The following is a 24,806-nucleotide window of genomic DNA, read 5'->3' as shown; positions in this document are numbered from 1 at the left end:
AAAGATGCTCAACATTACTCATTATTAGAGAAATGCAAATCAAAACCACAAAGGGTTATCATCTCAATGGCCACCATCAAAAAGTCTACAAACAATAAATTCTAGAGGTTATGGAGAAAAGGGAACCCTCTTACACTGTTGTTGAACTGCAAACTGGTACAGCAACTATGGAGAACAGTGTGGAGATTCCTTAAAAAACTGAGAATAGAGTAGACCCAGCAATCCCAATGCTGGGCATACACCCCAAGGAAACCAAAATTGAAAGAGACATATGTACCCCAATGCTCATTGCAGCACTATTTACAATAGCTAAGATGTGGAATCAACTTAGATGTCTATCGACAGGCGAATGGATAGGGATGTTGTGGTACATATACACAATAGAATGTTACTCAGCTATAAAAAGGAATGCATTTGAGTCAGTTCTAATGAGGTGGATGAAGCTGGAGCCTATTATACGGAGTGAAGTAAGTCAGAAAGAGAACGACAAATGCTATATATTAAAGCATATATGTGGAATTTAGAAAGATGCTGCTAATGATCCTATATGCAGGGCAGCAAAAGAAACACAGATGTAAAGAACAGACTTTTGGACTCAGTGGAGGAAGGCGAGAGTGGGATGATTTGAGAGAATACCACTGAAACATGTATATTATCATATGTAAAATAGATGACCAGTGCAAGTTTGATCCATGAACCAGGGCAACCAAAGCCAGTTCTCTGGGACAACCCAGAGGGATAAGGTAAGGAGGGAGGTGGGAGGGGTGTTCAGGATGGGGGGGACACATATATACCTGTGGCCAATTCATGTTGATGTATGGCAAAAACCATCACAATATTGTAAAGTAATTATTCTCCAATTAAAATGATTAATTAAAAGAAATGCATGACACTATTTACCTTAGCACCAAAAAAAAAAAAGAGAAAAGAAATACAAGTTTAAGAAAATATGTACAAGATTTATATGAGGAAAACTATAAACCTCTAGTGAAAGAAATAAAAAATCTACATAAATGGAAAGATATTCCATGTTTATGGCTGAAATGAACCAATGTTGTCAGTTCTTAGATTCAGTGTTGTATTGATCTATATATGCAATACCACTTAAAATCCCAGCAATTTTTTTGTGGATATTGACAAACTAATTTTAAACATTGTATAGAAAGGCAAAAGACCCCAAATAACCAACACAATCTTGAAGAACAAAATCATAGGACTGACTCTACCTGATTTCAAGAAATACTATAAAGCTACAGTTATCAAGACAGTGTAGTACTGGTGAAAGAAAAGACACATAGATGAGACACAATAGACTGCCCATAAATAGACTCACATACATATATATAGTCAAGTGATCTTTGAAATTCTGTCCCTAGAGAGAATAATCTTTGTGGTGCTGGAACAACTGTATACCCACCCACATTCAAAAAAAAAAAAAAGATCTATACAAAGTCCTTATATTTTTTCACAAAAATTAATTCAAAATGGATCATAGACCTAAATGTAAAAACAAAGCTGTAAAACTTCTAGAATATAACATAGAAAATCAAAGTGACCTTAGGTATGATGTGTTTTTAGCTACAACATCAAGTGCACAATCCATGAAAGAAAAAAATGTATGTTACACTATAACTTAAAACTTCCAATTTGTGAACAATACTTTTAAAAGAATGAAAAAAACAAGCCACAAACTGGGAGGAAATACTTGCAATTCAAGTGTCTGATAAAGGAGAGAAATCCAGATATACAAAGAACTCTTAAAAGTCGGCAGTAAGAAAACAAATAACCCATTTAAAAAGTAAACAAAAGATCTGAGCAGACACTTGATTAAAGAAAATATACAGGTGACAATTATGTCTTCATTGATATGCAAATGAAAACAATAATAAGGTACTATTGCAAACCTATTAGAATGGCTGAAATCCAGAACACTGACAACATCAAATGCAAGAGAGGATAGATATGGAGCAATTCTTTGTCATTTGTTCCTGGGGGTGTAAAATCATACAGCTATTTTAAAAGACAATTTTGAAGCTTCTTGCAAAGCAAATCATACTCACACCACGTGATTCAGGATTGTGCTCCTGGATATTTACTCAAATGAGTTGGAAACTGATGTCCATACAAAAACCTGCACATAAATGTTTAAATGTGTATAGCAAATGTATAATATAAACACCCTAATAGGGGAATGGATTAAAGAACAAAAACAAGAAACAGTGAAACAGTCATACAATGGGATATTGTTGTTTTTGTTCAGTCAATAAGTCATGTCTGACTCTTTGCAACCCCATGAACTGCAGCATGCCAGGCTTCCCTGTCCTTCACCATCTCCTGGAGTTCACTCAAACTCATGTCCATTGAGTTGATGCCATCTGACCGTCTCATCTTCTGTCATCCCCTTCTTCTCCTCCCTTCAATCTTTCCCAGCATCAGGTCTTTTCCAATGAGTCAGCTCTTCACATCAAGTGGCCAAAGTATTGGAGTTTCAGCTTCAGCATCAGTCCTTCCAATGAATATTCAGGGTTGATGTTCTTTGGGATTGACTGGTTTGATCTCTTTGCTGTACAAGGGACTCTCAAGAGTCTTCTCCAGCACTACAGTTTGAAAGCATCATTTCTTTGGTGCTCAGCTTCCTTTATGGACCAACTCTCACATCCATACATGACTACTGAAAAAACCATAGCTTTGACTATATAGACCTTTGTTGGCAAAGCGACATCTCTGCTTTTTAACATGCTGTCTAGCTTTGTCATAGCTTTTCTTCCATGGAGCAGATGTTTTTTAACTTCATGACTGCAGTCACCATCCACAGTGATTTTGGAACCCAAGAAAATAAAGTCTGTCACTGTTTCCATTGTTTTCCCATCTATTTGCCATGAAGTGGTGGGACTAGATGCCATGATCTTAGTTTTTTGAATGTTGAGTTTTAAGGTAGCTTTTTCACTCTTCTCTTTTACCTTCATCAGGAGGCTCTTTAGTTCCTCTTTGCTTTCTGCTATTAGGGTGGTGTATCATCTGCATATCTCAGGTTGTTGATATTTCTCCCTGACATCTTCATTCCAGCTTGTGATTCATCCAGTCTGGCATTTTGCATGATGTATGCTACATAGAATTTAAACATACAGGGTGACGGTATACAGCCTTGACATACTCCTTTCCCAATTTTGAACCAGTCCATTTTCCTTGTCTGGTTCTAAATTTTGTTTCTTGACCTACAGGAATATTATTCAGCACTAAAAAGAAATGAACTATCAAGACACAAAAAGAAACAGAGGAAATTTAAATGCCTGTTACTAAGAGAAAAGGTTCAGTCTGAAAAGGCTACAGGTTGTATGATTCCAGTTATATGACATCATAGAAAAGACAAAACTATAGAAATAGTAAAAAGACTAGTTGTTGCCTGGGGCTCAGGGGCAGGAGGGAAGAGATGAATAGGTGGAGCAAAGGAAGTTTTTGAGGGTTTTTCTGTATGATACTGTACTGATGGATATATGACATGATGCTTTTGTCAAACCCAAAGACCTGTAAAACACAGAGTGAACCCTAATGTAAATTATGCACTTCAGTTAATAAAAATGTGTCATGACTGGTTCCTCATTTGTAACAAAGGTACCACATTAATGCATCATGTTGTTAATTGGGAAACTGTGAGGGTTGGAGAGAGAAAACCTGGAACTCTGTAATTTTTGCTTAATTTTTATAAGCCTAAAGTGTTTCTAAAAAATAAAATCTATTAATTAAAAAACTAATGAAAGTGCACAATAGGGCATTCTCTAGTCTTCCGACCATGCAAAACTGACATTTTGTATTATTTGCTTCAAGTTTTTCTTTCTTTTAAACAAAAGGGAGTATTAGAGATGAAGCACCTCCTGACATCCTGCAGTTCTAGTTTCCTTCACTCTCCTCAAAGGAAACCACTATTAATAGTGCTTATCCTTGCCTTTATATTTTTATATTCATATATGTGAGTGAGCAATGAATGGCATTATGTTTCAAATGTTTAAGAACAATATGTAAGTTGCATCAGACCATAGTTGTGTTTTGCAACTTGCAATTTTCATTCAACCTAATGCTTTAAAAATCTATCCGTGTTGCTAAATATAGATCTAGTACGTTTTATCTTTAAAGAGGTCTTTTTTTAACTCTAGTATTCTACATATATGTTGCTTCATGTTATTTTTCCATTTCTCTGTTGATAGATATTCAGATTATTTCTAATTTCATGTTACTACTACCAATGAAGCAATAATTTTTTTATATTCAAGGGAACATGTCTAGTCTATGAATTTTTAGGTTACATAGTACAAATGGAAGTGGTGGACTGTGGCTAGCAATCTCATTTACACTTCTGGCAGTGTATAAGTGTTCCAGTTTCCTCACACTCTCCTCAACACTTGATGTAATAGATCTTTTTTAAGTTTGACAAAGTAATAGGTGAAAATATAGCTCTACTTTAAATTTAGTTTTCTTTGATTTCTAGTGATATTGAACATCTTTTTATATGATTATCAGTCATTAAGGTTTTTGCCTTGTGTTGAATTGTTTGTTCTTATTCTTGCCCATGGTAGAAGGGTATAGGGGAACAATTTGTTTTTTCTTTTTAACTGATTCCTGGTTAAAAATTACATTCTGGCTGCTCAGTGTTTGTCAGTTACATTAATTGCCAATGTCTTCTTGGTCATGTATTTTTTAACTGTATTTATGGTACATTGTTGTAAAGATACTATAGACCAAGGGTTGGATATAAAGCCCAGTACTGTTACTTATCACCTATGTGATTGTGGATATCTTAATTCTAACTTTGCCTCAAGTTCTTTGTCTACAAAGTCAGAGTGACAAGAATATTTACTGGTATCTGCTTCAAAGATTTCTTATGAAGGTTAAATAAGTCAAAATGCAAAACACTTACTTGAATGGAGAATGGTATATGGAAAGCAATCAAAATGTTAGCTATTATATGAAACATAGTTTTTAAGGTTATTGTTGCTGCACAAAATAGATTTAAATATTTTTGGCTTTTATACATGATAGATTTCATTTCAATATTGCATAAAATATTCATGGAAATGGAGTATTCAGGGATGGGATGGATCCTAACAAAGTTGTCCCAATTAAATTTCTTTCAGATTCACTGCTCTGTCTCTTCAACATGGGCCTTATTATCTAAAATAGTTGCTAAGGCTCCATCCATCAAAATCGTGTTCCATGTTGCCAGGAGAGAAATAGTGCAGAAGTGTTCATTCTCCCTTTTCAATTAGCTTTATTGAAGGATAATTTACATACAATAAAGTTTACCCCTAAATTTTAAGTGTGTAATTTTATGATTTTTGACAAAGTATTTTTGACATTTTTCACTGACATGAGTTGTGAAGCAGCATGAAGCCTGGGTAGGTGCCCAATATGCTACTGGAGATCAGTGGAGAAATAACTTCAGAAAGAATGAAGGGATGGAGCCAAAGCAAAAACAACACCCAGTTGTGGATGTTACTGGTGATAGAAGCAAGGTCCTATGCTGTAAAGACCAATATTGCATAGGAACCTGGAATGTTAGGTCCATGAAGCAAGGCAAATTAGAAGTGGTCAAACAAGAAATGACAAGAGTGAACATTGACATTCTAGGAATCAGTGAACTAAGATGGACTGAAATGGGTGAATTTAACTCAGATGACCATTATATCTACTACTGTGGGCAGGAATCCCTTAGAAGAAATGGAGTAGCCATCAAAATCAACAAGAGTCCGAAATGCAGTATTTGGATGAAATCTCTAAAACAACAGAATGATCTCTGTTCATTTCCAAGGCAAATCATTCAATATCACGATAATCCAAGTCTATGCCCCAACCAGTAACGTTGAAGAAGCTGAAGTTGAATGGTTCTATGAAGACCGACAAGACCTTTTAGAACTAACACCCCAAAAAGATGTCCTTTTCATTATAGGGGACTGGAATGCAAAAGTAGGAAGTACTTTGGCCTGGAGTAACAGGCAAAATTGGCCTTGGAGTACAGAATGAAGCAGGGCAAAGGCTAATAGAGTTTGCCAAGAGAATGCACTGGTCATAGCAAACACCCCCTTCCAACAACACAAGAGAAGACTCTATGCATGGACATCACCAGATGGTCAACACCGAAATCAGATTGATTATATTCTTTGCAGCCAAAGATGGAGAAGCTCTATACAGTCAGCAAAAACAAGACTGGGAGCTGACTGTGGCTCAGATCATGAACTCCTTATGCCAAATTCAGACAAATTGAAGAAAGCAGGGAAAACTGCTAGACCATTCAGGTATGACCTAAATCAAATCCCTTACAATTATACAGTAGAAGTGAGAAATAGATTTAACGGATGAGATCTGATAGACAGAGTGCCTGATGAACTATGGATGGAGGTTGGTGACATTGTACGGGAGACAGGGATCAAGACCATCCCCATGGAAAAGAAATGCAAACAAGCAAAATGGCTGTCTGAGAGGGCCTTACAAATAGCTGTGAGAAGAGAAGGGAAAAGCAAGGGAGAAAAGGAAAGCTATACCCATTTGAATGCAGAGTTCCAAAGAATAGCAAGGAGAGATAAGAAAGCCTTCCTCAGCGATCAATGCAAAGAAATAGAGGAAAGCAATAGAATGGGAAAGACTAGAGATCTCTTCAAGAAAATTAGAGATACCAAGACAACATTTCAAGGAAAGATGGGCTCAATAAAGGACAGAAATGGTATGGACTTAACAGAAGCAGAAGATATTAAGAAGAGGTGGCAAGAATAAACAGAAGAACTGTACAAAAAGGATCTTCTTACCCAGATAATCATGGTGGTGTGATCACTCACCAAGAGCCAGACATCCTGGAATGGGAAGTCAAGTGGGCCTTAGGAAGCATCACTATGAACAAAGCTAGTGGAGGTGATAGAATTCCAGTTGAGCTAATTCAAATCCTAAAAGATGATGCTGTGAAAATGCTGTACTCAATATGCCAGAAAATTTGGAAAACTCAGCAGTGGCCACAGGACTGGAAAAGGTCAGTATTCATTCCAAAGAAAGGCAATGCCAAAGAATGCTCAAACTACTGCACAATTACACTCATCTCAGACACTAGTAAAGTAATGCTCAAAATTCTCCAAGCCTGGCTTCAGCAATATGTGAACTGCGAAATTCCAGATGTTCAAGCTGGATTTAGAAAAGGCAGAGAAACCAGAGATCAAATTGCCAGCATCCACTGGGTCATCTAAAAAGCAAGAGAGTTCCAGAAAAACATCTATTTCTGCTTTATTGACTATGCCAAAGCCTTTGACTGTGTGGATCACAATAAACTGTGGAAAATTCTGAAAAAGACAGGAATCCCAGACCACCTGACCTGCCTCTTGGGAAATTTGTATGCAGATCAAGAAGCAATAGTTAGAACTGTACATAGAACAACAGGTTTGTTCCAAATAGTAAAAGGCGTGCATCAAGGCTGTATATTGTCACCCTGCTTATTTAACTTATATGCAGAATACATCATGAGAAACGCTGGGCTGGAGGAAGCACAAGCTGGAATCAAGATTGCTGGGAGAAATATCAATAACCTCAGATATGCAGATGACACCCCGTTATGGCAGAAAGTGAAGAAGAATTTAAGAGCCTCTTGATGAAAGTGAAAGAAGAGAGGGAAAAAGTTGGCTTAAAGCTCAACATTCAGAAAACTAAGATCATGGCATCCGGTCCCATCACTTCATGGCAAATAGATGGGAACAGTGGAAACGGTGGCTGACTTTGTTTTTCTGGGCTTCAAAATCACTGCAGATGATGATTGCAGCCATGAAATTAAAAGACGCTTACTCTTGGAAGGAAAGTTATATGCTGACCAACCTAGACAGCATATTAAAAAGCAGAGACATTACTTTGTCAACAAAGGTCCATCTAGTCAAGGCTATGTTTTTTCCAGTAGTCATGTATGGATGTGAGAGTTGGACTGTAAAGAAAGCTGAGCGCCAAAGAAATGATACTTTTGAACTGTGGTGTTGGAGAAGCCTCTTGAGAGTCCCTTGGAGTGCAAGGAAATCCAACCAGTCCATCCTAAAGGAAAATTAGTCCTTGGTGTTAATTGGAAGGAATGATATTGAAGCTGAAACTCCAATACTTTGGCCACCTGATGTGAAGAGCTTACTTATTTGAAAAGACCCTGATGCTAGGAAAGATTGAAGGCAGGAGGAGAAGGGGACGACAGAGGATGAGATGGTTGGATGACATTACCAACTCAATGGACATGAGTTTGGGTAAACTTTGGGTGTTGGTGATGGACAGAGAGGCCTGGCGTGCTGTGGTTAATGGGGTCGCAAAGAGTCGGACACGACTGAGTGACTTAACTGAACTGAATGAAGCCTGGAACTACAGATGACTGCTTTAGATTCTTACCACATCACTAATACTCATCTCAGTGTCTAGACCTTTGTCAAATGATGTTGCACACTACTCAGCCTGGTTTTCTTTTTTGTTGGCATCCCTGTGCATTCTGACTTTGACTGCCCTAGTGGATAAATAAATATTGTGGCTATGTTCAAAGCTTCACCTCCTTCACTTGTGCTGATAACTCAGTTATTGATAATCCTAGAGGGAGGATTTCTCTCCCTTCTATGTTCAACCTATGCGAATGTACTTGATGAAGACTGTCTGATGGGACTATTCGAAAACCTTTTCTAGTCTTTGCCCTGATCTAGGGGGACAGAATGGGATTTGGAATCAGATATATAAAGAACTTGAAATCCTGGCTCTGGTCTTTAATAACTCTGTGCCATAGTGTTGGTTAATAAATCTCTTGGAGTCTCAGTTTCCTCATACCTGTGGTGGAAAGAAGGGGACGACAGAGGTTGAGATGGTCGGATGGCATCACCAACTCAATGGACATGAGTTTGAGTAAACTCTCGGAGTTGGTGAGGGACAGGGAGGCCTGGTGTGCTGCAGTCCATGGATCTCAAAGAGTCAGACACGACTGAGCAACTAACTGAACTGAACTATGGTGGAAAGAATATTTCCTTGGGTTTTCTCAAAGAGAGAATAAGCAGATACATGAAAAGTTATTAGCGGTTTATAGTACATGCTAGCTTCCTACCCATATCAGGTGCAACACTACTAACAGAAACAATCTAGGCTTCTATATTTGAAGAGTTGGCTACAGGCCCATAATGTAACATGGCATTTATTCTTACTTTCTATTTGTCAGTTTTGTTTTACAAGATGTCTTTGGATTGACTTATCCTGTCACATAGTTTCAAGTTGAGTGTTCTGTTTGTGATTCTGGATGTTTGAATAAGAATGATCCATGTGACATGGATGGTTTTAGCTACCTGAACATGGAGAAGGATATGGGAATAAGAACCAGGGGTATAGAAAAGATAAAAGTAAAATGATGTCTTAATAATGCATGATAAAATAGAGTAAAATAAATAGAATGATAGCACTCTAGAATGGTTATTGTCATCTGACAGAGCCAGATTATCATCTGGTCTCAAGAGTAGGTGTTAAGCCACACACCATTGCCTAATATGAAGCCTGATGTGAGCAAACACATCAGGACTTAGGTACTAATGGAAGATTAATACCTCTGGGGAATGGTAATGAGGAGGCCACATTTAAATCTGAGTGTCTTGGTGCCACCTTGCTTGTCCCCCACATACTCTAAGCCTTTGGTCGTCAAAACTCAGGAGTACCTAAAGATCAAGTGGTGAGTACTTCTTAAAAATGCGGACTTCTGGGCTTCCCCCTGCTGATTGATTTAGTAGATCTGAAGTGAGCCCAGTCTGCCTTTAATTAGGCATCCTGACTCTTTCTGATCCTGTTTGCCACGGAGGCCAGTGTTTCAGGGAGGTGGGGTCCCAGGCAGGAGTTCATCATTCATTGGCTATTTATTGAGTGCTAACTAGGTGTAAAGCATTCTAGGGGACATGGCCCTTGTTCACCAAGAGTTTACACTGAAGGAGGAAATAAGACTTGAATGCAGATAGGGTAGCAGCTGCTGGCTCTCCAGGTTAGAGTCAGTCTGTTGCTTCTTTCTTGTTCACATTTTACTTTGGGCAAGCCTTATATTGGTTTAGAATAATTTATTCTAACTTATTTATTCACCTATCTCTCAGTTTGTGTATTCTGTGAGGGCAAGTGACCTTCACTGTTGACCTACTTAAATGTTTTCCCATCATCTTTTCTTATTTTGAACTGTGGTGTTGGAGAAGACTTTTGAGAGTCCCCTGGACTGCAGGAGATCAAATCAGTCCATCCTAAAAGAAATCAGCCCTGCATACTCATTTGAAGGACTGATGTTGAAACTGAAACTCCAATACTTCGGCCACCTGATGCAAAGAACTGACTCATTTGAAAAGACCCTGATGCTGGGAAAGATTGAAGGCGGGAGGAGAAGGGGATGACAGAGGATGAGATGGTTGGATGTCATCACCAACTCACTGGACATGAGTTTGGGTAAAGTTTGGGAGCTGGTGATGGACAGGGAGGCCTGGTGTGCTGCAGTCCATGGGTCACAAAGAGTTGGACACAACTGAGCGACTGAACTGAACTGAACTTTCTTATTCCTATAACTTTGATTTGGCTGTGACTCCTAACTTAAGCACCTGTGCCAATCTCTTGCTTGATGCATCGTAGGTTAGAAGACGGTATCTTTATCAGACTTAAAATCAGGCTTTATTATGTTACTGCTGCCGTGGTCTTTCCTTTTGTTGCCTGTCCATCTTGATAGCCTGGAAGACAGAGGCCAAAGGTCAGACATGTTCCCCTGGCTCTGGTCTTCACAGCAGGTGGGACACGACAGTGGTTATGTGGGTGGGATGTCAAGGTGAGTCTCATTGGGAAATACCCTGTGGCACAATGTTTGGACTGGAGGTAGGGTGTTTAAAAGGGTGTGGTCCTTAGACTCACATTTATGCGGGCATTGTGACATATTCTGAAGACTTATCTGCTCAAGTTCAGGGTGGAAGGATATGAGCACATTGGTTTAGTCTCCAAGGAGGAAGAGGGGGACAGGTTTAGGCCAGTCAGTATCTGCTTTTCCTTCTTGAGACTGGGACCATTGTAAATTCAATTCCGGGAGAAGAGAATTGCATGGGAGTTGACACTGAGGAAAGTTGAAGGTAAGGATAATTTAACTAAGAAAGTCTTTCAAAACAGTTGAAATTTGGGAGAGAAAGAACTGATATGGAATGATGGAGAATCAAAAACCAAATTAGATTGATCTATGCCAAAACCAATACAGAATTGTAAAGTAAAAATTAAAAATAAATAAATTAAAAAAAAAACAACCAAATTAAAGCCACATATGCTTATATACACATTGCCTTGAAAATGAAGGCAAATGATAAAGTGAGCTCAAGAAATAGCTCAAATTGGTTTATTGTATTGGATTTATAAATGTCTTGATATGAGTCAGTAAATAAGATTTAGTAATATTTTATTTTGGTCATGGCTCAAGATGAATTTTTACTTGAAGTTTGGTGGTGACTGAAGATGAATTTTTAGTTTAAATTTTTCTCCATGGTATTCATTTGTATCTGGTTCAGAATCCAATGAGTAAATTTCAGAATCTGTTTCTTATGGCTATTTTCAGTTCTCTCCTATTTCCATACACAGGCCTGGTCATTGTTTAAGTGGCTTTGGTTAATGGGAATGAACATCTAACACCTGATTTTGTGCTTGAGATTTGCCCAATATTACTCCCAAATGCTAGAGTTTTAAAATATTTCCCTTTTGGGTGGTGAGTGAGTGTTTGTGTATGTCAGGGGTTGGTCAGTAAAATACAGCTAATGGGGGTTTCAGGCATTGTTTCTTGTCCTAGCTTAGGGGATGATGTTTGGTGTCATGAGGAGCAGAGGGTTTTTTTCTGGATGGGGAAGAGTATAAATTTTTAGGATGACTGGAAGCTAGAAACCAGTGATTGAATCTTGAAGTTCACCACTTTAGAGCCACCTGAACCTTTATAAGTGGTGCGATCAAACAGGGAGGATGCTGATGAAGGACCTTCTGGCTTGCTAGCCTGGTGATTTCCCTGGGGTTTCTGCTGGCTGTCTGGTGAGTGTGCTCTGCTTTGTGGAGAGGAGCCCTGTGTTCTTCCAAGGGCAACATGTTGGCTTTTGGATTGAGATCTAATTAAACTCTGGATTACTAGGTTTTTACCAGCAATTGCACTTGTAAGCAATGTAAACCAGGGAACAAAAGACAGATGTACATGTGGTGGTGTTCTAGAAGTTGACTGGAGTAATGTTTGAGGTTCTGAGTGAGTTTTCTCTCTCCACAATGGAAGTGAAATTAAGTGATTGCCATTTTTGTTTTTAGGAGCAACTGGGTCTGCTGAGTCCCTTAGCCCAAATATAGAAAGCCTGCTTTGACTTCATTTCGTTTGGGTCTTTTGAACAGAAAGATTGGAACCATCAGAAGGTTTCAGATTAAAAGGCTAATGATACGGAAGTTCTATAACTGACATAGGAAAAAGAGTCATTTCTTATCCCACTCTGATCATCTCAAAATCTTTCAACTATTCCCATTGTCTCCCTATCACATCCCAGGGACTGTTCTGAGATATACTTGTTTGTTCAGCCTTTGGGGTATAAGAATCTGTTAGCTGGTCATGGAGGTAGACTTGGCTTAGAGGTTTACAATTCAGATATTTTCATGCTATTTCTAAAATATGCAATATATTTTATGTGTGTATTCAAAGTATTTATTAGGCAAATCTGAATATTTAAAAGCAACCACAATTTTGGTAACTCTTGTTTGGAACTTCTTTCTTTTTTATCCCCCATATACCAGGAACCTAAAAAAAAGAGAAAAAATGGATGACCCAGGCTCATAACCACTGAGAGGCCTCAAATACCTGCTTTACAGGCTCTCACAGTATAGTGATGAACATACAGGCTAATGGAGGAGGCACATTTCCAGTAACTAATCACACAAAGAATTCATTAAAGTAAGAACTGAGTACTCTGAGAAGGCATAAGAGTGATTCTTTTCTGTCTGTCCATCAAGGAGGATTTTCCAAGTAGATAAAATTCAAGAGGCTAGGGGAACTCAACCAAGTTTGGGGCAGGAGAGGGTTGACAAAGGAAGTAGAGGCAGTAAGTATCGATAACCAATTAGTTTTCAGGGACATAGGTGGACTCTAGGATGACTTTCATATTTTGGGGCTTGAGTAAGTGGATGAGTGGTGATAATGAGAAAATATTATTTTCTGGTAGTGGGTGATATAAATAAGATGATTAGTTCAATGGAGGTGTTGAATAAATATGTGATCCTATGTTATAAGAAGGGCTTATTTACTCTTGTTAACTTAGAGCTTCATAGGTCCAGTGGGGAATGGAAGAGTAGATTGGTTCCTGCTTTCAGTCTACTTGCAGCTTATTCTTTAATTGCAGTCAAGGAGTTAAATAACCACAGAAAATTCTAGTAACCCTCTAAGACAGCAGCAGGAGCAATGTTACAGGCTGTACATGAATGATTGCTAGGTGAATTATATAGGTGCTTCTTGCTTTGCTGCAGTTGGTATCCAAATAGAATTTCTCATATGGTTTTACTTTCATAGTTTGAGATGGGTTGAGAATAGCAGGAGCTTGTTTAATAATACTGTGGGTTGTTTGCTTTGAAGTATCTCATTTTAACTTTATCATTTAGAAACTTTGTATTATTTAACAAAAGAGGGGGACTTCCCAGGTGGTAAAGAATTTGCCTCCAGTGCAGGAGATGCAAGAGATGAGAGTTCAACCCCTGGGTCAGAAAGATCCCCTGGAGAAGAAAATGACAACCCACTCCAGTTTTATAGCCTGGAGGATTCCATGGAGAGAGGATCCTGGAAGGCTACTGTCCAGAAGGTTGCAAAAAGTTGAATATAACTGAGCACATGAGCCCCATGATTGCAACAAAAGAGGAATCTGAGGCCCTGAAGGAGTAAATAACTTTCCCAAAGACGTGGAGCGGGTAAATGGTAAAGTTGGGATTCAGATCTAGTTTTCTAGATCTTCAGATCTTCCTCAGTTTTTAAAAAATCCTATTTATTTATTTTAACTAAATATATCCCCTATCTCCTAATTTTAGAGATGTATAGTGTTTCTAATTTGGTACTTCTATTTCCAGTTAGATGTTTAGGATAAATTCCTAGAAATGCATTCCCTGTACCAAGGAATGTAAAAATCTTTAAGATTCCTTTAGAATATATCAGATTCTTTTCCAGAAAAGTTAAAAAAAATTTTACAGTGTAGGTGTACTTTTCAATCCCATGTAGAAGTATTTTTTAGTCTCTTGTGGTTGCTTAAGCTATGACAAGTAAGAGGACTCAATAACACTGTGATAAAGATGGTGGTTAGGATAATGAATCAGTGAATCTGTTAGGGCAGGAAGGAAGTCCAGATGTCTGGTAAGCCACCTCCTTCTTTATTAATTAAGGACCAAGGCTCAGAGAGCTTAAGGGACCTCATCCAGACCACGCCACTCATTAGAGTCAGAGTCTGGGTAAGAAGCTCCACTTTGCACTATGTGGTACACTGAGGCAGAGTCTCTAGAAGGTGTGGATGATTCGGGGGCTGCTGAAATGTCCGTCTGGGATCTCAACTGGAGATTTAAGAGACTTTTAGTGTTTTAGTCAGCTTCATAGTTCATCTTTGAAACTTCACGGTTCTGTCAGGAGGACGTGGAAGTAACTCAAAGGGATCTGTCCCAAGCCAAGAGGTCCAGCACCCAGCCCTGCTGGGCTGAGGAGAATCCTGAAATCCCCCTTTCATGAGTTCTTCTGCACTGATCTACTGTCAGATCCACAGGGATGATTCTGAGTTCTTTCTTTGTTATTCTGTAGAAGGTATATTTGCTTTGAACTAAGGACTGCTCACGTAAACTCATATAATTCAAGACTGATTTTCTATAAGACTGAATTCAAGACATATTTGGTCAAGACCAAAAAAAAAAAAAAAAAGAGTATTTCTGGTTTTTGTTGCTTGATCATGTAGCAATTCAATTCAAGCGTGGTTTTCTATAGCACTGACCAAAAAAGGAGGATATTTCTGTTTTTTATTTCTCAATCATGTAGCAGTTATGTTTACAGAATTTACAATTTGATTTGGCTTGGTATCCCTCTGAATCTGCTGGATTAAGCTGTTAAATGTCAATTTTTAATAACTTAACTCAAAGAGTTGTTTCCTGCAAAAATGTAATGCCATCTGGTTGACTGTCTTCTGTGTTGTAGATATGCCATGCCAAGGTTGCCAAAGCAGGGGAAAAACAAGCTAAAGGAGTCACATAAGCTCTTAATTGACTTAGCATGAAAGTGACCTGCTGGACAGAACTAGAAACATGATTCTGATTAAAATGGAGAAGAGGCTGGGAAAAGTGTGTGGAAGAGTACACAGATATTTGATGAGCGCTAGTGGTCTCTTCCACACACTTGATGTTTGATACTCTGAAATTACCTACTTAAATATTTTGTAGGCAATTTCATATCACTTCAAGTTTTAAACATAAAGATAGAACTTTCTTATTGCTAAGTTGCTTCAGTTGTGTCCGACTCTGTGCGACCCCACAGACAGCAGTCCACCAGGCTCCCTCATCCCTGGGATTCTAGAGGCAAGAATACTGGAGTGGGTTGCCATTTCCTTCTCCAGTGCACGAAAGTGAAAAATGAAAGTGAAGTCGCTCAGTCATGTCTGATTCCTAACGACCCCATGGACTGCAGCCTACCAGGCCCCTCTGTCCATGGGATTTTCCAGGCAAGGGTACTGGAGTGGGTTGCCATTGCCTTCTCCCAACTTTCCTGTTACTATCTTTCAAATATGATTAAAGTGTGTTGGCTGAGTACACACTATCACTTTTAAGAGATCTTTTGAGCACCTTGTTAAAAACAGTGAACGTTTTTTTAAATAATTGTGAGATTTTGATAAGTAATTTCACTTCTCTACACCTATATCCGGGAGAAGGCCATGGCACCCCACTCCAGTACCCTTGCCTGGAAAATCCCATGGACAGAGGAACCTGAAAGGCTGCAGTCCATGGGGTCGCTAACAGTCGGACACGACTGAACCACTTCCCTTTCACTTTTCACTTGCATGCACTGGAGAAGGAAATGGCAGCCCACTCCAGTGTTCTTGCCTGGAGAATCCCAGGGACGGGGAGCCTGGTGGGCTGCCGTCTATGGGGTCGCACAGAGTCGGGCACGACTGAAGTGACAGCAGCAGCAGCAGCACACCTGTATCGCAATTGAAAATGTGATTTAACCCCTGATTCGAGGGTATATTGTGAAAATTAGGTTAGAGATCACATGTAAACCAGTAGATCCAGTACCTAGAACAAGGTTAAGTGCTCAACGAATGTCTGTCTTTCTGCTTGATGGTATTGTTGATTGGTCTATGTCGGTCGACAGTTATACTGGATCCTCTGACTCAGCAGTATATATCTACCACCATCAGAAGATAGTATATAGGAATAAGCGATGTTTGGGCCAAGTTTTGGAAATGAAACACCTTCATCTTCTCTATGTTCTTATTTTGGTAGTTATGGGGAATTTCAAAGGCCATGCTCTCCCTGGATCCTGCTTTTTTATCTTGGGGATTTGGTGGACTATAAAGTGCATTCTGAAATATGCCTTCAAAAAGCAGAAACGGACTTCTTACCTTGATTCCAAAGCATTATTCCGTCGAATGGAAATTTTGGAAGGAATCGTATTAGTTGGAATGGCTTTAACTGGTGAGTGACCCTTTTCTGTGTTCTGTTTGCTTTGGGGGTATTTTCACATGCAAAGAGAAAATTCAATATCAAAACAAAAAATTGCTAAAATAAATATTTTATTAAAAATACCTGAATACCTATTCTAATTGTAATTTCTACTTTGGATAATTTATTAGAACTTATACTTCATGTTATACAAAGGGCTATTCCTTATGAGTTAGTCATAGCAATTAACTTGCCCGTCCACTCAAGGTGAGTTTCCTTTTTAGATTTAGTTGAAGCCTTTAAGATAATTTTATGTTAGTTATTCTGAAGCCTGAAAGAGTTAACTCTATCCAAAGCCATTTTTCAAAATGTCACAAAGATAATCAAGTGATTATGGGAAAGTGTCAATAATAAATTATTGCTGATAGGCTATCCACAGGGTTCAGGTTGAAGAAAACCTTATCTTCTGTGCTCATCCTTTTTGTGTGGTTACTAAATTAGAGAGGGAGTTTGGGCCAGATGATTGTAAGGCCTTTCCATTTGTTCTATGATTCTGTAAAAATGTTCTGTGCTTTTAGAGTTCCACTTCAGCCTCTCCTTTACTGAAGGCAAAACTTCCTATTTTTTCTTTAGATTTCTTCATGCTTTGTTCATGATGAGAGGTCTTTGTGATGGTCATCCAACTGTGGATCAACTATGTTTCAAAGAGAGGAATTTCCTTGCCAAATTCTATAGATTAACAAATGAAGCAGCATCTTCAAGAAAGTGTTTAAGAATTTATGTAACTGGCTAGACTGTATGCTATATCTGTGTGTGCTTTCTCAGTTGTCCTTAACTGAGGAGAAGCTAAACTCTAGGATTTTAATCCTGAACCAAGAAGCACAATTCACTACCCAAAGATGTACTATGTAAGAAGAATTAATCAGATGCTATAGGATTAATCTCACAAATCTAAATCTAAAATTACTCAGGATTTATCTAGTCATTAGATTAAAGTAGGAACTAAGGCCATCAGGGGAACTAATCAGGGGACTCTGTGGAACTAAGACCATTAGCTTTGAAGATCTAAAATAGCTGTTTGGTAAACAAATTAATAAATAACCATAAGCTATTAGAGAAACCAAATACTATTTTCTGTCACCTGAGGGAAAAATCTACATAGAATTGTTCTGCAGTTTCAAGCCATTTTTTTTTTCCATTCAAGTAACTACATTAAAGAGAGCTTCTTGGATATGATCCTTTTGGAAATGTAATAAAGAAGTCCTAGTTTGGATTCAAATCCAAGCTAAGACACAAACATTATTAGCCATGGGCAAATTACATACAGATAGTATAGAAATTAATGTCAACTAGTGTTCATTTAATTTTCACATATCTGAATTAGTAAGGTAATTTAATGTTCAAAACCCTGACTAGTATTGCCTATCATTATATACATACATTGAATGTGTACATGCTTTTGTACATCAGGCATGCTTTAATAAAGTGATTTTTAGAAATTATGAGCTTCAGAAGGAGAAGGTGAGATAAATTGAGAATGTAACATTGATATATATACACTACCATGTGTAAAATAAATTGCTTGTGAGAAGCTGGTATAAAGCACAGGAAGCTCAGCTTAGTGCTCTGTAATGACCCAGAGGGGATGGAGCAGTGGAGAGGAAGCTCAGGAGGGAGGGGATATATGTATACTTAGAGCTGATTCACATTGTTATACAGCAGAAACTAGCACAACGTTGTAAAGCACTTATCCTTCAATTAAAATAAATAAATAAAAATTAGGAGTATCAATCCTCAATAAGGCCTTCACTGCTAAAAGGTATTTCTCATGATTTGAGATTTACTTAAAAATTAATTAGTAATAATTTATTAGTGACACACTTATGATAGTCTGTCATTTCATATTTACTCAAAATATCAGTGTAAATGAATCTATTGAAAACTAAGTACAGATAAAGGTGAATTGTGGAAGAGACATAATAGGATGTGGGAAAAATTATAATATAAAGACTAAAATTTCAGTAAAATTAAGATTTTAAACTTTAGTCTTATTATAATGTGACACATAATTGTTATGGTTAGAGTTTGCATTGGCTTAACCTTTGAACATTTTATTAAACTTTATTTACAATGATGAAAAAATAAAAAAATAAAAAATAATGAAATAAAATAGCTGTTTGATGAAACTCACTATCTTTGACTAAGAGTGATTATCCAAACAAATCTTTGAAGCTTCAAAACCAGCCTAAAGAACCAGTGCTCAGCTGTTAGGTAACACCCCAGATAGAAGAATCAGTGCCATAAAAAGATAACATATTGGGCTAAGAAGTAGGCTGGTCCTTCTGCATCTTCCTTTTTTAGTAAAATTGTGGAAAGATGGCTTAAAGTATGATATATCCCTCTGCAGGCATCCTTGGAGAACAGTTTTTACCTGGAGGACCACACCTGACCTTGTATGACTACCAAGAGGGTCAATGGGTCCAACTCCTGAGCTGGCAGCATTTTACCATGTACTTCTTCTTTGGGCTGCTGGGTGTGACAAACATCTTATCTTCTACCATCATTTCACTTCCTGCCTCCTTTAGCAAGTTAATGTTATCAAATGCTTTATTTGTAGAGGGTAAGTATGAGTATTTTCATATACCTTTCATTATTCTTGGACATTTGTCTAGCCCTTTACAATAATATTTCTTTTGTGTCTTGGTATAGCCTTGGCCCACAAGGTCATCTGTTTGGTTTAGGCCATGGTGAGCTATTGAGATGTCCTAGACAAGATGCCAAAGATTTTCCTTCCCTACTGATTCATTTGGGCTTTCCTGGTGGCTCAGTTTGTAAAGAATCTGCCTGCAATGCAAGAGACCTGGGTTTGATCCCTGGGTCAGGAAGATCCCCTGAAGAAGGAAATGGCTACCACTCCAGTATCCTTGCCTGGAGAATTCAATGGACAGAGGAGGCTGGCGGGCTACAGTCCATGGGGTGACAAAGAGTTGGACATGACTGAATACTAACACACACACACACTGACTCATTTAGTACAACTGGGCAAGCCCAGTCATTCAATGTGTTTTATTCACATTTCACATTTTCTTAAAGAAACACCTACTCCAATATTCTTGTCTGGAGAATTCCATGGACAGAGGAGCCTAGTGGGCTCCAGCCATTGGGGTTGCAGAACTTGTCTGTTACGACTAAGCAACAAATCAACAACAATGACAGCCATGGTTTATCTCTGATTTATCCAAGAGATGATCATCATTTCCATTTTTGACATAAAAAATTGAGCTGAGAATAGTGAAGCATAAATATCCTCGAATGAGGAGACCACTCACAGTAGAGTAGCTTCCAAATCTAATATTGACATAGTCAAAACTCCACCATTACATGATAAACAGGGTCCAAAAAATTCGGTTGCATGAAAATGAAGTCCTAACATTCTTTGTTCCGTTAGCCTCCCTGTTACTCTGTACGGAAGGAAACACTGAAAACAAGTATTTAATGATTTGTTTTCATTTATTTTATATGTAAGGGATAGATTGTTTGTAGAACTAGAAAAATCTCCCCATTATCAAGAGATAGTCTTTCCTAATGTCCACTTTGCCTCTCACATCCAAAGGTAAGAGCTTTGGTTGGGCACCAGCCATGATGCCATGATTCTCTTTATCTCAGGGTGTTACCATATTTTCAGTGAACGTCTTTTCCCCCTCATCTAAATGAAAAGGATGAAACTGAAGCCAGCATCTCTGTCCATGGGATTAAAAATTATGGTTAGTTACTATTTCTTGGGAGCTTCCAGAGAATCTTATCATACCCATCAAATTCCACTCTTATGACTTGTGTGTATATTTACTGCCTTCAGTGGACTGAATTTCTTAAGGTGAGGGTTTGTCTCATTCATCTGTCTGTTCACCTCAACACCTGTTTAACTGTTCCGTTCATGCTTATTATTCTTATTTTTGCATGAAAGATGGCTTTGAAATATAGTTATAGAGAATGTCATGATATAGTGGAGAAGAGAATAAAACCTGGGGAAGGGGAAAGGAAATTTCAAAGATTCCATCCTAAAGAGGTAGTGATGACTCCAAAAATGCTGTGTGCTCAGTCATGTCCGACTCTTTTGCCACCCCATGAACTGTAGCCCACCAGGCTCCTTTGTCCATGAGATTTTCCAGGCAAGAATACTGGAGTAGGCTGCCATTTCCTACTCCAGGCGGTCTTCCAGACCCAAGGATCGAATCCACATTTCCTTCACCTCCTGCATTGGCAGGTGGATTCTTTACCACTGTGCCACCTGGGAAGTCCCCCCAAATGCTAGAGGTTTCCAATATTGTAGGAAGCAGTGGGCATTTGATATTTTGGACAATTAAATGTGTGTGTTTATGAAAGTTGTGTACTGAGGGAAACAGTAGATAGTTTCACTGAAAAAGGCAAACGATTTTTTCTGCCTCTGACAGCTTTTGTCTTCTACAATCACATTCATGGCCGGGAAATGCTGGACATCTTCATGCACAAGCTTCTGGTCTTGGTCATATTTTCAACAGGCCTGGTTGCCTTCATGGAGCTCTTCATACAGGCCAATATAACTGTGGAACTTCTGCGGACAAGCCTCTTCCTGCTTCATGGAAGCTGGTTCTGGCAGGTGAGTTGGGGCCTCCAGTGAATGTGCCTGGTGTCGGCACTGATGGCCTTCTCTCTTTGATTGTGGGTGTTGTGCTCTGAAACCCAGAGACTTCCTTCTGATATGCTGCTGGTAGTGAGAATGCAGGCCTTTGAGGGGCCCAGTGGCTCTGGTGAGAATAGTGACAGAAGGAGGTAGGAGGTGTACACCTTTATCACACACCTGAATATCCATTTTGTAGAAACTCTGAGCTGGTGCTTAGCTGGAAGCAGTTTCTGATGCTAAAGCCACTTAAAGCCTAATGAGTAATAAGCCTGAGAAACATATGGAAGACAGGAAAGGGAGGGAATTATGTACTGAGGAATAAGTATATGCTGGCCACTGGGCACAACTTTTACATACACATTATTTCATTCTCATTTTGTCCTCACGACAACTTGGAAGTTAGATATTATCATCCCCAGTTGACTGATAACTTGCTCTCAGAGAGAGCAAGTTACTTTCCCAGGATCACACAGAAATGGGGCTAGGTTCTAAAAGTGGGTCTGTCTGACTCCAAATCCCAGGCATTTTCCATTTTACTGTTGACTCCCTAATCTTGGAGTGTTGTTGAAAACATATATTCCTATTAGTGAACGTATACTATACACCTGGGGTCCTCAACTTCCGGGAACTAATGTCTGATCTGAGGTGGAGCTGATATAATATGAAAAAACATGAAGTACACAATAAATATAATGCACTTGAATTTAACTGAAACTCTTACTTCCTCCACCCTGGTTCATGGAAAAATTATCTTCCACGAATTCAGTCCCTGTTGCCAAAAAGATTGGGGACCACTATTTTATAGAGACTGATAAATCATAATCCAATATACATATATAGATATAATGAAAGCCTGGGATGAAAGGTGAATGTGGTTTAATGACAGAAGATTTCTTAAAGGAGACTTTTAGCCACTAAAGTTCAAGGATATGGGATGATGAGATTCTTCCAGGGATTTGCATTTCAGTGAAGAGTGATAACAATGCCCTGGTGGGCAAGGGGCAGAGAAACATCATGGTCAAAATGGGAGCTAGGAAAGATGTGATATTTAAGCTTGTGGGGGAGTAGAAATGCTATTGGAGAACAAGAGAGTAAAGAGCTAGATTCAAGGGTTGTTTTGAAGGAAAAATCATATAGAAAAAGTAACAAATAACTTATCATGTGATAAAATTTATAACTGGTGAATTTAACCAGCTGGTATACAGAAGTTGTATTGTGAGATTATCTATCATCTGTTGGGAAGCTAAATAGAATGGCATGTAAAACATAATTATGCATTCTGTATCCCTTGATGGGAATATTTTACTATATATTGTGCATGTATTGCTGTATTGCTGATCAAAACTAAAAATAAATTTAAAATATTCAACAGTGATAACTTCTGACCAAGATGACAAGTGGGTTTATGCTTCAACAAATCTCCTCTGATTCAAAATATAACAATGATACATAAACTATCAAAACTACCTATGAAGTTAAAAAGATATTAAAAAAGAGAAAAATAAATGAAAGTAAGAGGGTAAAAAATATGTAGTTGCAATTAAACAACCCAAACTAGGGAAAGCCACCTGTGGGCCAGACAGAATAGAAATGCATAGTTGGAGAAGATATGGACGGCAGGCCTATGGACTCCAGGTCTGGAGATATGATGGCTAGTTGTTTGGCTCCAGGGAAACTAAAAGGAAATTAAAAATTCCTCTCAGTGTGGGGTAAAGTCAGGCTCTTGGAACTCTTGTTAATTATATGTTTATGTAGTCTCTGTTTCTAATTGCTTTTCATTCGGTTGATCTTTCACTTTCTGATAGAGGTCTGTTAAAATTTTATATTAGTTATGCATTTGTCAATTTCTCCTTATTTTCAGGTTTTTCTTTAGTGTCATGAGGTTGTATTCTCCTTCTCTCTAGTTTTTTGAGTTGAATATTCACTTATATTTAATTTTCTTAGTTTTACATATAATACATCTAAGACTGCATGTATGCTCAGTTGCTTCAGTCACGTCTGATTCTTTGCAACCCTATGGACTATAACTTGCCAGGCTCTTCAGTCCATGGGATTCTCCAGGCAAGAGTACTGGGTTGCCATGCCCTCCTCCAGGGGATCTTCCCAACCCAGGGACTGAGCCCAGGTCTTGCACAACAGGTGGATTCTTTATTGCTGAGCTGCCTGGGAAGCCCCATGCCTTTCTATAGAATTCTTTTTCTATATTACTGCTATAGCTACCTCCTGTGAGATTTCATGTATGGTAGCTTTCACTCTTGGGAAATTTTGAATGTTGCATTTTCTGTGTGATTTCCTCTTTAATTTATGAGTTATTTAGGAACATACTTTTCAGTTTCCCCAAAATATTCTTTCTTTTTTATTATTTATTTGCAATTCTATTGCTTTGTATGTGTTCCCTTTGAAATGTGTTGAGACTGCTTTGTGAATGTAGCCCAATGTCACTGGTAGTAAATGTTCCATGTATTTGAAAAGATAGTATATTCTATCTTTTTGGGGTTGAAGATTCTCCATATATTTACTAAATCAAGATTTTAAAGAGCTAAATATGCAAATAAAGAAGTTAGAAAGTAAGGAGGAAGGGGGAAACCCAGAGTTGATAAAAGGAATAATAAAGATACGCTCAGAATGAATGAAACTATTTAGTGTTTCTTTAATCATTAGTGTTTGATTAAATATCTGAGGGAGGAAGCTGTGAGCTTTCATAACTGACCATGCTGCTGCTGCTGCTACTGCCGCTAAGTCTCTTCAGTCGTGTCCGACTCTGTGTGACCCCATAGACGGCAGCCCACCAGGCTCCCCCATCCCTGGGATTCTCCCTGGGATATTAGGTTGGCTTAATATCATTCTTTCTGGCAGAGGAATAATATTTTCATATCCCCCCAAGAGCTTTTCTAAGGAAGAGATACAAGGTTAGAAACTTTGGGCATAAATCCAAGATCATTTAAAAACTTTCCATCTGTCATTATGCCTAGATTAGTTTGGGACTTAAAGGAAAATGAACATTTGATACCAATGCAAACACACACACTGGCAGGAAAGGCAGGTTTAACAATAGTACGTCTCCTCCCCTGCTCTCTCCTGGTTGGTTTCCTCTGAAACAAAAATGTTTCAGGGGCTTAGGTGAATTTATTTTGCTTCCATGTTTTGTTGCTATGAATGTTTATGCCCCAAACTGTATCTCAGGCTAATACTATTATGTTGTGATTTGCTTTTCAGCATATTTTTTTCTCTTGCTACTTCTCCATATGTGATTAATACACAATATATAGATAGATTAGAGAAAAGGTACACCTGGATTCTTGGAACCATAAATATGGAGAGGTGAATAGAATGAGGAAAATGCCCACAGTGGCCATTATTTAAAATAGCTCATATATAAATGATTAAGTAATAGACAAACCTGAAGGGAATTCCCTTCCCCACCTATCAAAATGGTTTCCTGAACCACATTACAGCCAAATATATTTTTCTCAAAAGCCTAATCAAA

General features: G+C 38.3%; 1 protein-coding gene across 3 annotated transcripts in view; it reads left to right on the top strand.

The window, feature by feature from the left end:
• Window positions 1-24,806, top strand: part of TMEM45A (transmembrane protein 45A) — a 127,098-nt gene that overhangs the window by 74,825 nt on the left and 27,467 nt on the right. For 2 of the 3 annotated variants that reach the window (XM_040225913.1, XM_040225904.1), the window contains exons 2-4: window positions 16,501-16,692; window positions 19,067-19,279; window positions 21,111-21,295. In XM_040225913.1, the coding sequence (XP_040081847.1) occupies window positions 16,503-16,692; window positions 19,067-19,279; window positions 21,111-21,295 (588 nt within the window). In that variant the 5' untranslated portion in view covers window positions 16,501-16,502. Of the gene's footprint in view, window positions 1-10,905; window positions 11,109-16,500; window positions 16,693-19,066; window positions 19,280-21,110; window positions 21,296-24,806 lie in introns of those variants that run through there. The other variant, XM_040225897.1, reaches the window with a different exon arrangement.

This window comes from Oryx dammah, unplaced genomic scaffold (genome assembly GCF_014754425.2).
Source record: "Oryx dammah isolate SB20612 unplaced genomic scaffold, SCBI_Odam_1.1 HiC_scaffold_2, whole genome shotgun sequence".
In the NCBI taxonomy this organism is placed as follows: domain Eukaryota; kingdom Metazoa; phylum Chordata; class Mammalia; order Artiodactyla; family Bovidae; genus Oryx; species Oryx dammah.
Note: the sequence above shows the minus strand (reverse complement) of the source record. Positions and strands in the feature narration are given on the sequence as shown.